Source organism: Bidens hawaiensis, unplaced genomic scaffold (assembly GCF_021521415.1).
Source record: "Bidens hawaiensis isolate Kalapana, Puna unplaced genomic scaffold, B.hawaiensis_p1.1 tig00022235_1, whole genome shotgun sequence".
In the NCBI taxonomy this organism is placed as follows: domain Eukaryota; kingdom Viridiplantae; phylum Streptophyta; class Magnoliopsida; order Asterales; family Asteraceae; genus Bidens; species Bidens hawaiensis.
In genome coordinates this window covers 51292-66761 of record NW_027493451.1, presented here as the reverse complement: position 1 = coordinate 66761, position 15470 = coordinate 51292, and the positions used below count along the sequence as shown (strand labels likewise).

The 15470-nt window shown below is 33.5% G+C and overlaps 2 protein-coding genes and 1 pseudogene across 3 annotated transcripts; all 3 read right to left on the bottom strand.

Annotated features, from left to right (window-relative positions):
* Nucleotides 1–2130: 2130 nt before the first annotated feature.
* LOC143565015 (uncharacterized) lies at nt 2131–5752 on the bottom strand. The gene is made up of 4 exons (XM_077052125.1): nt 5670–5752; nt 5458–5598; nt 3868–4055; nt 2131–2781 (listed from the first exon to the last, which is right to left on the bottom strand). The coding sequence occupies exons 1-4, from the start codon at nt 5720–5722 to the stop codon at nt 2567–2569; spliced, it is 597 nt and encodes a 198-aa protein (XP_076908240.1). The 5' UTR covers nt 5723–5752; the 3' UTR covers nt 2131–2566.
* Nucleotides 5753–7010: 1258 nt separating this feature from the next.
* On the bottom strand, nt 7011–11244 carry LOC143565023 (nuclear transport factor 2-like; annotated as a pseudogene). The gene is made up of 9 exons (XR_013140986.1): nt 11027–11244; nt 10816–10950; nt 8729–9032; nt 8365–8654; nt 8150–8303; nt 7737–7856; nt 7587–7652; nt 7365–7455; nt 7011–7262 (listed from the first exon to the last, which is right to left on the bottom strand). The product of XR_013140986.1 is annotated as a nuclear transport factor 2-like (transcript).
* A 606-nt stretch (nt 11245–11850) lies between these two features.
* On the bottom strand, nt 11851–13768 carry LOC143565018 (uncharacterized). Its single transcript, XM_077052127.1, has 4 exons — nt 13541–13768; nt 12995–13129; nt 12839–12919; nt 11851–12220 (listed from the first exon to the last, which is right to left on the bottom strand). The coding sequence occupies exons 1-4, from the start codon at nt 13599–13601 to the stop codon at nt 11991–11993; spliced, it is 507 nt and encodes a 168-aa protein (XP_076908242.1). The 5' UTR covers nt 13602–13768; the 3' UTR covers nt 11851–11990.
* Nucleotides 13769–15470: the final 1702 nt, after the last annotated feature.

Sequence of the window (15470 nt, the reverse complement as noted above, 5' to 3'; positions counted from 1 at the left end):
AATTAAAATTCAAACATGTAATTATTCTAAGCATGCAAAGTGGAGGGTGATTGTCTATTTGTCTGATTGATGTGCGTTTATTTTCCAAATACATGTAATTTAGTGACTTTTTAGTGTAAAAGTCATGATTTAAATTTCTAATTCTTGTTTAAAAATTCTAAATTTATCTTATAATTTTATAAAAGTAAAATAAGATCTAGAAAAATTAATGTCATGTAGTCTAAAAATAAAATAAAACGTGACGATGTATATTTGTTACGATACTTGCTTGATTTAGCAAACAATCTTGTTTACACGGAACCTCTTCAGCTTCTAGGTCCCAAAGCTTCGTTTTTAGCAGGATTGGCTTTGCTATTCAAAAGGGGGTTACGGCGCAGCTTGTTGCCCGTTTGCCTGCCACTTTATTGTAATCGTTTTATAGTAAATTATATAAAATATCTATATACAATTGTTCCATCTATTTTTCTGATGAGAAGTTTGGTTTCAAACCCGATTCAAAATGTTGTGCAAAAGAAAAAAAAAAGGCAGTTTAAAGGGGTGATTATGACATTTATAGAAGCTAAAGGAAGAAAATAGAAATAAAATATTAAAATGAGGAGAAGAGTGAAAAACTCCCAAGGACAAACAGACAAGATGTGGGGTCCACTAAAGTCTCCTCAGGGCTCTATGTTTTTTTACACAAAATTCAAAAGATTTAGAATAAATTCAACATAAATTTATATTAACTGCCAAAACTTTTAATAAAAGTGGTTACATATTATAATTTTGTTATTTTTTTGTATCAAACTCATTAAACTCGCGTGTGTTTTCTAAGACACGGTTTAGGGGTATAGAAGTGTAAATGAGTCTAATGGATCGAAACTCGCTTTTTAAAAGTTTTACTCAAGTCAAATTGAGTAAATTTGTTCTTCAAAAACATTTGACATGTTACATTCTACCACCAACAAAACATAAACGTTCTCAACTTCTCATTCATTGAATCATTGTTTGTGCAATAAATAACGGTTTCATTTTGGCTTTCGGCTTCAGTGTTTGTGCTCATAAATAGTTAATTCCAGCAAACAGTTATCACCTCCAAATTATTTTTACTGAGATCATGCTCTAGGCGGATCCATTATGTGGATCATTCAATTCTAGTTTACAAGGACCAAGTAATCCCTCCATAGGTTTCGTGGACGCCCCCATCCACTGTGGACAATCATCGTCCACCATCAAACTTGTGGCTTAACAAACCATGTCAACCTTCCATGCATCAACAAATCAATTTGAACATGATCTTCCCTCGGGTTTGTTTTACCCTGTAACTTTAGTAAATGAATAAGCAGAGCAGCTAGTTTGTAGCGGCTTCTTGTCGCCTTAGGCCCTTAACACGACAAACAGAAACACTATGCTCTAACTCATCACCATTTTTTATGAATAGACCATCATGTGAGTGCAAATGCTATGATTAATCTTTGAGATACTCCTTAAACAAGTAGACATGATACTCAAAACATATGGCATATTACATCAAACTCTCTTTAAGTTAAAAGACTTTGAGCAAATTTAAATAAGTTCATAATTGACTGAACTTGTTACATCCCTAGATTATATATACTTACTACAATTGGTTAACCTTAATATAAACTAATGTGTATATATATTACAAAAAAGGTTGCATTAACTAACAAATAGTGAAAAAGGTTGTTATATCTTGTAGTTACGTCCATTTGCAGAACCCACCCCCAAAGAAGACCAAAAATGGATGTTATATTCATACACCCTATGCGTGTTGTCATAAGAATGAGCTTGGTACCAATACCGAAGACAAAAATTCAGATACTTCAAATTTCAGTACCAAATTAGTACCGATGATACCCAATTCGGTACAATTTGTTCATCCCTATGTTGACATCACATTTTTTCATGTTGTCATACACCCATTATACAAGTCATATATGCCACCTTTTTCATGTTGTCCTACACCCACCATACGAGTCATATACGTTTCACATGACTCATATGCGAATAGCAAACAAACCAACCTAACGGAAATGTGGCCTGAATCTGGGTGGTTAATGGTTTTGAAACCAGATTAGAGTGGTCAAAGGTGCATAGGGGCCCACTAAGCAGACAAAAGCCCAGAAAATCTTTCTCGATTATTACCACCAGATATGACTCTAAAATCCTTATTCTCCATCATTAATATTCATTATACGCCCTACTTTCCGGACCAAAACCACAAAATTACAAAATAGTTAATATAGTTGGTCCAGACTATATTGTTTCATATTTTAATGTAAATGAATCACATGTGTTAGAAACAATTGTATTTAACAAATAGATATTATAATTATGCAAAGAATTGGTCACAAAACACTACATGGTCATGGACTTCCATCTTTATTCATATGCCAACAAATGTTTTTTTGTAACAGGTTATAAATTGTGTTAGAACAATATCACATAGAAGATAACAGCAACCAACATATTTCAAAATCATCACTAACACCAAATGTATATACTTTAAAAGCAAAATCTTTATTTTTATTGGTAAAAGGCGCCTGAATAAATACTTGAAAAATGGTTAAGTGGGTTGAGGCTGTTTGTTTTCAGCAGCTTTCGGTTCTTGACTTCTGGTGCAATTTGTGATGCACAGCTGGCATGCTGGTGGAGACACGTCATCTGATACGCGGATTCTGAATGTTCTATTTTTTTCATCATTTTCAGGAACATGTAGTTGAGCGTCCATAATTAAGATCTCCCAGTCACGTGGTCGGAAAAATGATAGCCAGCTCTCTTCTGTTTACACGTCATCAACATCATACATAAGGTTTTTATTTTTTAATCGAGTTTGGAAATGCATGATGTTTTATTTATCACTAACGGGTCAAACGCGAATTAAAAAAAAAAAGCCTAAAAAAGGAAGCATATAAGTTTTGTAATTATAATTGATACATAAATTGTTTGGCAAATGTTAAATTTTAGAATAAGTGTTTTAGTTCAACAAACCTAATACATACATACCAAACTTCACCTGTTGCCAAACCTGTTTGACCCCGCACGCCCAACCCATATGACGAGTCGGGTTTGATTGCTACAATAGCAGATTTGGATTTCATATAAAAATTTGAAATAATTATACAGTCCCTGTGGTATGCCATATTGCAACTTTAGTCCCTGAGTTTCAAAAGGTACAACTTTAGAGTTTGGACTAGTTTTCACAACCCATGGTTCCCGGAGCGGATGGACGTTAACTTGTTTCGTTAAGTGCGCGTGAAATGTCCAACTATTGGTTGTCAAACTATCGGTCTAAACCTATAATTTTTGAAACTTGGGGACCAAAGTTGCAATATGACCAAATCACAAGGACCATCCGTGTAATTCTATGTACGTGTTTTCTGGAGAAACTTAACATATAAATTTGAGACTTACAAAAAACATTATAAGAATTATACAGGCTTTTCAAGGACAATAACTTATATCCAAAATCTATGAGGTAATGTGGATTACTTTAAGAAAAAAAAAAGTGTGTGTGCACGCGAGTGTTAGACTAAACATGTAAACACAGAAACACACGCTTTCTGTTGAAGACAATATACATATAGTTGCCAAGAGATATTAAGGTTTAAGCAAACAGATAAACTAAAATAATGCATATTGCCATTAGGACTCTTATAAGTTATAACCTAGTTCGGATAAATTAAAAAAATGCATATTAGCATCTCTCTTGAAAGACTTTTTCCCATTTATTCTTTGGTGGGGTTGCAACTATAATAATCAATTTTGGACTTTTAAATACTTGGGAACAATATGATGAAAAGCATATTGGAGTGTAGAATAATCCATACCTGGAAAATAAGTAAAAAAAACATGATGATTTCTTACCTCCATTACGAACAGCCCGTAGTTGAAAATTTCCATTGCCACGGGGCCCGGAAACGGGAAAAGTGCAAGAAACCGAATGCCTTTTGTGAGTCATGGCAAGTGATGCATTGTACCAAGGACCTCTAGATATCGGCTCCCCAATTGCATCTATAATAGCCTGGTTCTTGCTGGCTTTCTCCATCGCTTTACTGAACAAAATTAAAAACATTGAATTTAAAAAAGCTCGTTTAAATAGTATGTTAAATATGATTACAAAAGCTATACTCGCATAATAATAAACTAATCATCCGAATACAGCAATTTAGGAGGTTGAATGTTGCATGGGATAAAAACCTAAAATACACTTAAGAAAACTTTCAGCCCGTTTGATTGGTTTCCACTTTGGCATTATTTTTCTATTAACCCATTCGACCCGATAAGAGATTTAATAAGAAAACTTGTTTAGTTCTGACTTCTGTTGTGAAGCATGCATCAAGGTAATCAACTCTTCCCAAAGAAAAGATATAAGGGACTAGCCCTAACGAGCTGAATGCTTAGTCTAATGATATTAATTTCAAACTATTCTTAATGATCTTTAAGTGGGTACTGAGTCGAGACATTGAATCACTCTGTGCCACTTAGCTATACCTTGGTTTTAAAAAAGTGTGTGGCTCTCCAATGCATTCTGATCCCAAAATCTGATGCATATCGAGGCGTTCGTTATTAAAAAAAGTTATTAAAAAGTTACTTACTAGATAATAATTTAACTTGTTAACTTTTAAAGACTAAAATATACGATATTCCCATCATATTGGTCAGATTTATTCAATCGATAGTCTAATCCAGTAATTTGTTCAAATGCTTAAACCCATTGCTCATTCAGATTTGAAAAACAAACCCGTTGCAATCGACGGTCCAATTTGTTCAAACGCTGGTCAATTGCATATCGCACTGCATCACACATAAGATCGCATCAGAGTAAGGGTGTAAACGATCCGAGCCGCTCGCAAACTACTCAAGACCGGCTCGCAAAAAGCTCAAATCAAGACAAGGTTAAATGAGCTCGAGCCTAAAACTAAGCTTGTTTAATAAACGAGCCTGAGCCCAAGCTTCACTTATCAAGCTCCAGCTAGCTTGCGAGTCTAAACGAGACTATTATTTATATAGTTGGTTTAATTATATTTAATATCTATTTATTTAATAATTATTATATACAAAATTTATGATAAAAACAACCAAAAAATATACATTATGTTCCATATAAATATACAAGTTAACTGATTAATTAAACAGAAACGAGCCGAGCTCAAACTTGAAAAACTACTCACTAGCCGAGCTCGAGCTCGAGTTGCTAGTTTACATCCCAACATGCATCATAGAATCACATAGCATTCGATGCAACCTTATCAACGCACATTACAAGAGCTATACATCTAAGAATCGAAACCATTCATTCAACAGTTTTCCGAGACTAAAATCGCATTATCCCCCCTTCCAATATTATATTTAACAAACTTTTAATTAATATCCAAACACACAATTAATGTAGATTTCATTATAATTCACACCATAATTAAGACTGAAAGTTAATATTAATAATAATAATAATACCTGCTACAAGTTTGATAAATGAAAATATCATCAAGTGCACTTAACGCAACGCCGCCGGTGAGACAAATCAAGCCGCCGGAAACTATTCTTCGGCCCCATGCTTTTGCCGTGGTTTCCTCCACCGTTACATCTGCCGAATTGCTGTTGTACAACAATAACAGATCAGATCACACAATTAAATATTAAACAATTGAAATTGAATGAATTGATACCTCGAAACAGTAGAGTTTCGTCTGAAAAACGATATAAATCTTCTGCCGATCATCGTTTTCTGTTTATGTTGCAAAACCCTAGCTATGGAGAACAGTCAAGTTCAGGGTTTTGGACTTTTGGTTATGTAAATTATAATAATTTAATAATTATTGTTTTTTTTGTTTCTTTTTTAAATAATTTCATCAAATCGGAATACACTCATTCTAATGTCAAGTCCGTGAACACTCGTTCAAAGGTCAGACAGTGTAGTGAGATAAAACTCGTTCAATTCAAGGATTTAACTGGTAAACGTCACGTACTTGCCTAGTCTTCCATCATCATCATCATCATCATCCTGTAGTCGCTTAAACTAAATGACGAGGTCAGGAATTGAACCTAAGTTACATAGAACACCAAGTTTCTTCATTGTCACTCCACCGCCAGCTCATTAACGTATTTATCGCCCACTCATTAACGCATTTATTGTTTTAAGAATCATATTATGAAATTATATGTATTTAAGGTTTTAATAATTATATTTGTACATGAAAAGATCGTGTTATAATCAACAATATGTTAAAAGATTATTTCATAATACCTAGTTTGATTTAAAGAAAGTAACATAAAAGAGACGTGAAAGAGAGATGCCGAGAGGAATACGTTCAAAAGAGTAGGGAATGTGAGGGGAGGAGTGAGCGTGATCGCACGTGAAAATTTATCTGAAAACGTCGATGTGGAGATGGTCTAAGAAGGAAGAAGCGAAAAAAACAATATAATTCATTAATACAAGGAAAATCCACTTCTAAACAGTAAACTAACTTTTATAATATTTTTAGTGAGCTACTTTTGATATATACGACTGATTAAATGGTTTAGATACTAACGAGGTGTTTTTTTTGTATAACTAATAGAAGCCATTACAATTGGAAGATTTAAAAACATCATTGTTTAACTTTGTCTCCCTCACAACTAAAATCAACTCTAAAAGCACCCCCCCCCCCTTTTCTTCTATCTCTCACCTTTCCTCTAACGTAAAAACGTCTCTCATTCCTCTCTTCTCCATAACATCGGCATCTTCTATATCTCTTACATGACCCAAAAAATTAATAATCGGAGATGCTTCTAAGAACCAAACGGTGGTTACCATTAGTCCTTAAAACCTATCGTCTTGGTATGCAGAGTACCTATGGATCCCATGTGTTTTCTAGTAACGAGCTCTTATGGTTATAAAATAAACAAATAAATATATAAAAGCTAAAAAAAAAACTCTTTTACAAGCAAGTTTTTTCAATCTCAAATATCACTGAGAAATCTATTTGATTAGCTACAAAAACTTGAGGTCATCTCAATCTTTACACGCCAAAATTGATTAAAACTGGCAATAGTTGTTCATGCGCGTCAAGATAAAAAACAACATTCACAAAGTGCATATGTGATATGATATCATAAAAGTCTAAGCATTTGTTTCAATACCAAACTATGGTCAAAAACTAGAATCTGGTTATTTTCACTTTAGTAGTTACGCAATCCGTTACCCCTGCCATTAGAAGCATCGCCGTAACGTCCTCTCGTTGCATCATTACTTCCTCTTCCTTTCCAGCCTCCTCTTCCTTCTGTTAAAAAATCAACCATTTTTAAAAAAGGTTATTTTAATATTTTAATCTGATGTATTGGCCGCAAAGAATTAAAGATGATTTATTTCTATTTAAGAGCACATATTCCTCCACGAGAACTGCTGCTGCTGCTGCTGTTTGCTCTTCTTTCTTCAACGTACACTTGTTTTCCAGCCAGTTGTATCGGGGATGCCTACAAAATTTAGACGTAGCAAGTCAAGTTCATATAAACAAGCGCAAATGTTAAGGAAAAATAAACTTAATCACACTATTTTTCTCCAAATATGTTCATATCAGTAGAAACAGATTTCATTAAACTCGTACCTCAATAGCTTTATGAACACCACTAAGGTCCTCAAACTCTACAAATGCAAAGCAAACACCAACATCCTGCAAATTACAAGTTTGACTCTAAATAAAATAATAGTGGTTAACATATATTATACTTATAAATAAATAGTTAAAAAATAAGACCTTGCGATTCTTTATGAACACACCGTCCTGCTTAATTCTCCCAAAATTCTTACTCTTGAAGAATTTCTTGAGTAGTAATAGACGTAGGCAAATTCCTCACGTAAACAGACATCGACTCACCTAAAAGAAAATTTACACTATTAAACAAGTGTCTTGGGTCATCCCATACCGACCCATTTTGACCCACCACAAATTACACGCCCTAACCCACGTGGGCAAATTCCTCACGTAAACAGACATCGACTCACCTAAAAGAAAATTTACACAATTAAACAAGTGTCTTGGGTCGTCCCATACCGACCCATTTTGACCCACCAAAATTTACACGCCCTAACCCGGAGGCAAACTAACCCGCTACATTACAGTTTATTTTGTTGTTTTTTATTAAATGGATAAAAGTTACATGAATTCACCTTCTTCGCTAACTGAAGCATCCTCTGTAACATGAGGTGTAGTTTCAGGTTCTGGTGGTTGATGTAATCCGGTTGTAGATGGAACCCTCTTAATGACTGGAGCTTGAGTTGGAACTGATGTTACTGATGATGTGGATTTCGCGTTTGATTTCAGCTGCAAATAACCATTTTTATGGCAACAAGAAAAGAATAACAAAAATAATGAAATAACTTACTATAGAAGCGTATGTAAACTTCACAGGCTTTTCCACAGCTTGAGTTGATTCTTGAACATAAAGCGATGTGTTTTGATGCAACGGCTGTTGATCAAACTTCACTGTATTTTGATAAAATGACTCTTGAAAATGGTCAACATGGTTAAAAGAAGGCTGTTTGACCGTTGACTCTTCCTTATAGTCTTCTTGCTGCTGATTTTGACGATCTTGTGAGGTAAAGTAGTCACCTTGACCATTACTTTGTAAGTGTACAGAATTAAACTTTTCAACCTCAAATGCATCTTCAACAACTGTTATTTAATAATCTACCATCACTATTTAATAAATGCAAAAATAAACTAACTACTAGTAAAAGATGCAATACCTGATAAGTTCTGAGAAGAACTCAGTGGTTGAAAATCATGCTTATGTACAGTGGCCAACGGTGGTGAAAAATGACTGGTAACCTCATCACTAACAAAGTGAAAAATATCATTTATAAGAAAGTAACCCTTCTCTTGAGGAGCAAGAAAAAACGTTTGAACAAATTTCCTCGAACCAAGAAAGCAATTTGATTTGACCGCACCCGACACCACCACAAGAATCCCTCCACTCCATGATTCAGAAGAGTTTATGGTTCCGATTTCAATCCCACTAAAGTGTAATGATTGAAGAAGCGTATGAATATGCTGCAATGGTACAATAAAAGGTTTCCATTTCTTAGACAGCTCAATAGACAAGAAAAGTGACAGAAAATAAAAGCCAAAAGAAGCAGTAAAATAGTACTGTGGGTCACCTGTAAAAACTTATATGTTCATAACTACATGTATTTTTTTGAATACTATTGACTGAATACCAAGATTACAAAAGGTATTCAGTCAATAGTATATTACAAGAATAACATGAATATAAAAATATACTGGTTTTACAAAGTAGCATGAATTGCATTTACAATTTTACACAATGTTCATCTTTTGACACGTTATCTTTAAGCTTGAAAGTTTTTTCCTGTTCGAGATAAATCCATAACCAAAAATGAACTCAAAGATATATTGGTTTTACAAAGTAGCATGAATTACATTTACAATTTTACAAAATGTTCATCTTTTGACACGTTATCTTGATTTAAAGTTTTTTCCTGTTTGAGATAAATCCATAACCAAAAATGAATTTTTCAATAGCATAAGTCATAAACTGTCACCAACTCTATGGTGCATCAAAAATTAAATTACATAAAAAGAAAGTACAAGCAAAACTAAACACTTGATTCTTATGTAACCAGAGAGAATAAAACCATATATGGAAACGGGAAAAAATAATTGTCTTGTGTTAGAACTCACATAGCATTGTTGAATGAACTGGCAGATACTTATCAGCATAATGTACACACGATGGCTCATATCAAACAACATGTCACATGCGACTACTAAGATACCTTTAATATGTAAAAGAATATTCATACTATTAGACCACCCGTAATACCATCGTGAGCAGGGGGCATGAGCAACCCGCCGAGAATGGACCACAAGCATGCTTGTGGATGTTTTTTCAATATTATATTAATCAAAAAAATTGGTCACACTCACTGAACCATTACGTCCCTTAATGAGCATGAGTGTGACCACAAGCCTTGCCTAGGAGGCGCCTACATAGAGACACTTTTTGCTAGGGGTGTGCACAGTCAAGTTCAGTTAATAAGCCCAATCGAATTAACCAATCACTTTTTGGTTAGTCAGTTCGGTTTATTGGTTATTTTGTTGGTTTCCGGTTCAGTTGGGTTAGTTAATAACCAAAATCAAACTTGGCCTAAAATTTTTGCTTAGAAAAACATGAAATGCATGCAAGAATACATAAAATGAAGATATAAATACATGAAACTGAGATATTACATGAAATGGAGGCATTTCATATATGAAAATGAAGGTATAAAAACATGAAATGGTGGTATAAAACATCTACTCGGTGTGAATTGTAGGCTAAGCAGTTAATACGAGAAAATATCAGACATCAGTCAAGAAACGATATTTCATATATTAGTTATCGCGGTGGGATATCGGTCAGATATCAGTAACTTTAATATCCATGTAAAATTCATATAAAGTGATAATTAAGACTTAAAACACTGGTATCGGGAATATTGGTCAAATATCGGTCCAACATCGGTCAAATATCGGTCTATATATTATCGATACCAATATTTTACAAAGGGACCAATAACCGATATATCAGCGATACAGACTACATAGATTGTAGGACACAGGTTCTACTTGTAGTTAACGGTTTCGATTATCAGTTTTGCTCACACTCACTAGACCACTACGGATACTCGTAAGTTTTACTACACTTGATCTAAATATCCAAATAAAGCAAATGCATACAATAATAATAAAACTCATTCATCCTAATATCATATCACAACCATGTACACATGCGGCACGTAATCCATAAGTCATAAAGTTCAAAACAACTCACGTATATAGCCGAAGCAGTCTGCGTCGACTCGCCGTCTACTCGAATCATCAAACTCGAGTCGGTATAAAACTGGTAAGCAAACTCCGGCTGTTGCTGAAGCATCGAATAATATTGCTCAACAAAGTACGATCCAACCTAACACATATCAATCGTAAACCCTAATTCGTTAATTACATGTAATCCAAATTAAACAAGGAAAACACACAATTACCTGTGAGGCCGTAACGGAAGACGAGTATAAACTCGCCATTACCGCAACTGGATCAAAAACCCTAATTCGAAAACCCTAGGTGACAAATGGTGGTGTAGTTTTGGAAATTGGAAGTAATGAAGTGAAATTGAGTGTGTAGGATGAGTAATTAGGTTTAGTAGTGAGTGAAATAATATTGATGTCAATTTTGAATTGAAATGAGAAATTGAAAGAGAGAGAAGATAAGGGTTTTGAAAAATGATAAGTGTGGGTTTGCGATTAATTTGATGATGGAAATGAGAGTATTGAGGAAGTTATTTCTGTTTTGAAATAAAGTTTAGACAATACGTTAAACGTTTATTTTGATGCTAGTTGAAAGTTGGTATTATAAAAGAGATTGCTTTGCTGCTTTATTGTTGAGTGTTGAGTTATCGAGGTGGGGTTTAGAGAGGAAATCTCAATCGGGAAATACTTTTTTCATTCAGTAGTTGTAGCCAGCTGAGTTAGAGTTACTTGGATCTGTTTCCTAAAATATGTTATTGTGTTTAAGCTTCTTAAAGTTGATGTGCGAAGATAGTAGTCGTGAGACTTGTATTCGTTAACAAAACGGATGGTCGGGTTGATGTGTTAATGGTATGATGCATGTGTTGTGTAATCGAGTATTGAGTTTTACCATGTGGGTTAACGTAAAGTTTACTTGATTTAAAAAGATTAATGGTATATGATAGTTTACTTAGGTTATGTATGATTACTTGATTAGTGTATGTTTACTACGTGTGTAAGGTTATCTAGGTTTTATCTTATTCTTTTTCATATGTGTGTTGATGAATATCAAATAACATGACAATAAAAAGAGTATGGTGTGTATTATCTCCATTTTAAACAAATACAGTAAATGAGAACAAAAGGAAAGACTAGTTCTAAATGATTGTAATCAAACACGTCAAGTATTCTAGTTAGTCAAACATAACGTTTCTAAGCTTTACTAAGATTTTAGCTTTATGGTGCATGTCTTTTCCTTTAAAACAGATGGTTTATTGTAGTCCTTGACTTTCGGACGATGTTGAGAGTTAAATGTTGAGTTTGTGCCGCGAATCCTTATGGGTGCATTCTCTATGTCAACACAAGTCGACTTAACTCTCCTCGTAGGTGTTTTGGAACTAGAATCTTGTTTTAAAGTCCTCTTATTCATCTTTTTGATCAAAAGATCATTATCTGCTAGCGAAACAATATAAAAATCAAATTATAAACTGCATGAAAAATGCATCGTTTTAAGAAATACATCATATTGTGACATAAATCATCTCTCCTGTGCATAGCAAATAATGATGAGCGTAACTAGCAATCCATTATGCAAAACCAAGTAATGTAACAACTAAACGTGGTGAGAAAGATGCCAGTTGTTGAAACAGACTTTAAAACTCCAGTCTAAATCGAGTTTGCACAATTTTTTAAGGACTCGGCATAAAAATTAATACTTTTATTACATGATAATGTAACAATCGAATAAAACTATATGATAGCCAATAGGTTTAACACATTTAATATATATATATATATATTTACAAGTTTGATAATTTGGCATGTTTAAGAAATAGTATAAACACTTACTATGATTACTCAATTGCTTAGCGTGTGAAAATTTCATATCTTTGTCACAATGTCTCTCTTTTTAGCTAACGTTTTCATTTATTATGAGTTACATCTAGTAATTATCATCCGGTTTGTATCTTTTACCTAACACATAAGTCTTTTTTTACTACTTAAACTAGAGACAACAAACATTTGCTACTAAAATTAATATTTTTGTTTAGCCAAGGACAATAGTCATACCAGGACTAGATAAAACCGCGCGAGGGCGTTGAACAGTATGATCAACGTCCTTAATTTGATGGTTCTTGGGTTGTCGTGACCCTGAGTTTAGATTAAAAATAAGACAAATTTTGTATAGACAAATCAATAATATGTAACAATGTAAAAAGTTTCAACCTTTTTCTATGGAAGTAATTGTCGATGCCAAATTTGAAGCACAATTCCGTCTCATTTTTGTATTGGAGTTGTCACGGGATATAATTCGTCTTCCAGTTTCTTTTGTTACTTCAAGTTGGATCAGATAACGGAGACCTGGTATTATAATGTGATATTTGTTATATAAGTTCAATATTAGTTTTAAAATACTTATAGAAGAAATTAAAACAACTAACTGGGAGAAAGAATTCTCGGAAAATTTTAAAACAAGCCGAGGCAAGCCAGACGCCTGCTTCGTCCGTTTGGATCACTCAAATTAAGTAAGACAATTAACGAGCCCAATTTTTATAAACGAAAATCTAAGGGATTTATTTTTTGTTGTTACATCTATCATATCGACTTTTATGTGACAATAAACATATAAAATTTCCGAAGTTACAAAAATATGCGAGTTGGCTCGTTTGAGCTCAACTTTTAGCTCATTAAGAGTTTTCAAGTTAAGATGGATATAAACGAACAAGGTAAATTTGGCTCGCTCGCAAAGCATCCTGATGAATATAAACGTACCTAGCGATTCAAAAGGAAAATATAGATCGCCACGAGCTTTGGCAGGGGCCTTGACCATCATCTTTAGAACGCTTTTTAATTAACGAGTTACCTCTTTCTTTGAATATCGAAGAACTCGAAGATGGAGTTAAGGTTTTGTTGACAAGATATAAAGAAATGGAAGGATGGAATCAATTCATATTCAAAGCAAAGTAGTTATAATTTGAGGTTTATGTTCATTGATTGGCTTTGAAGCCAAGATGAATATATTCATTCTCCATGCCTTCATGTGCCTATATGACAAGTGATTAGTTACATGACTTGGTTTCAAAGACATGAACAAATGAATAATAATGAACAAAGGGTTATTTGGTTCGGTATACAGGGTAATTGTAAATGAATCAAAAGTTCAGGGAACAGTTCGAAGGGAAAAAGAACAAAAAAAATTGTCTGGTAAGCTTAACGAACGAACACGAACAGAGGCCTCGTTCGTTCATTTGTGTTCTTGAATGTTTGGTAATACGTTCGTTTAGGTTCGTTCCTTAACGTTCGTTTACGTATACATGTTCATTTATTCGAAAATTAATATTTTTTTTATAATTATTTTTTTAGTATTATTATCATTATTTTAAATTTTTTTGTTGATATTAAGTTGTTTCGGATTTTTTGGTGATTTTGTGTTGTATTAATATTACTATTTTCAAATCTTCTTTGAATCATACCTAAAATGTAAAAACATCTATGAAGCTTATAACATTTTACTAAAACAAATCACAACTTTATAAAAAGAAAATGTTAAATCTTTTATATAAGTGCAAATTACTAGAATTTTAATTTTTCTTTTTTTTAAATATATTTATTCTAGTATGATTATTATTTTTTTACTCTTGAATACGTAGTTAAATAGTTAATAAATTGATTCAAGACTTGGGATTTTGGCTAAAAACTGCTAAGTTATAAAAGTGTACGCATTATAAAAAAGTTATGTACTTGGTCTACAACATTATCGAACATGAATGAATAATCGATATAAGTTTTTTGAACGAATAGATGAGTTAATTACACGGATGCTTCCTAAATTTTACATTGTGCATGTTTGCCTCTCACTTTTCTTAATTTACAACTATGATCCAAATTGCGGGTAGCATTGGATAGCCGGCTATCTCATTAAGTCACTATACGCACATCAGTCGAGAGGCATTTTTGTCACAACACGTACAATATAGTTGTGACCAGCTGAGTTTAAAGTTTAGTTACTATGAAATTGTCTAAACAAAAAAGTCGTAGGTAGACCTAAAAGAGGTGTGTAAAAGTAACAATACGAGAAGTGATCTTCGTTATACGTCATCTCTCTTTGAAGACAACCTTACGAGTGACAAGATTATGGGTGCAAATGAGCCGAGCTGCTCGCGAGCTACTCGAGATCGGCTCGTTAAAAAGCTCGATCGAGTCGAGCTTAATCAAGCCCAAGCCCGACCTCGAGCCTAAAAAATAAGCTCATTTAATAAACGACCCGAGCCCGAGCTTCACTTATCGAGCTCAAGCCGGCTCGCGAGCCTAAACGAGCCTGCCATTTATATAATTTTTTTTAAAATATATATTTAATAATTATTAAAATATATATATAATGTTATGAAAAAAATATATAAATAATTATAAATATATAAAAAATAATTTTTTAAATAGTAAACAAGCCGAGCCCGGCTTCACTTTTCGAGCTCAAGCTGGCTCGAAATGAGCCTATCATTTATATAACTTTTTAAAAATATATATTTAATAACTATTGATTAATATATATAATGTTATGAAAAAAACATATAAATAATTATAATTATATAAACAATAACTGATAAATAGTAAACAAGCCGAGCCCAAGCCGAGCTCGAGCTTCAAAATCCATTCACGAGCCGAGCTCAAGCTTTGAAAATAGAGCTTGAAACAAGCCGAGCTC

Bases quoted from the DNA above. Each gene is read 5' to 3' on its own strand.
- LOC143565018 (XM_077052127.1), bottom strand. From the start codon at position 13,601: ATGATGGTCAAGGCCCCTGCCAAAGCTCGTGGCGATCTATATTTTCCT. The intron at 13,130-13,540 runs GTACGTTTATAT...TTATAATACCAG, and splicing joins TTTTCCTTTTGAATCGCTAG to GTCTCCGTTATCTGATCCAA. The intron at 12,221-12,838 runs GTATGACTATTG...TTTCGCTAGCAG, and splicing joins CGCGGTTTTATCTAGTCCTG to ATAATGATCTTTTGATCAAA.
- LOC143565015 (XM_077052125.1), bottom strand. From the start codon at position 5,722: ATGATCGGCAGAAGATTTATATCGTTTTTCAGACGAAACTCTACTGTT. The intron at 4,056-5,457 runs GTATTATTATTA...AATTTTGTTCAG, and splicing joins ATTTATCAAACTTGTAGCAG to TAAAGCGATGGAGAAAGCCA. The intron at 2,782-3,867 runs GTAAGAAATCAT...ACGTGTAAACAG, and splicing joins ACGGGCTGTTCGTAATGGAG to AAGAGAGCTGGCTATCATTT.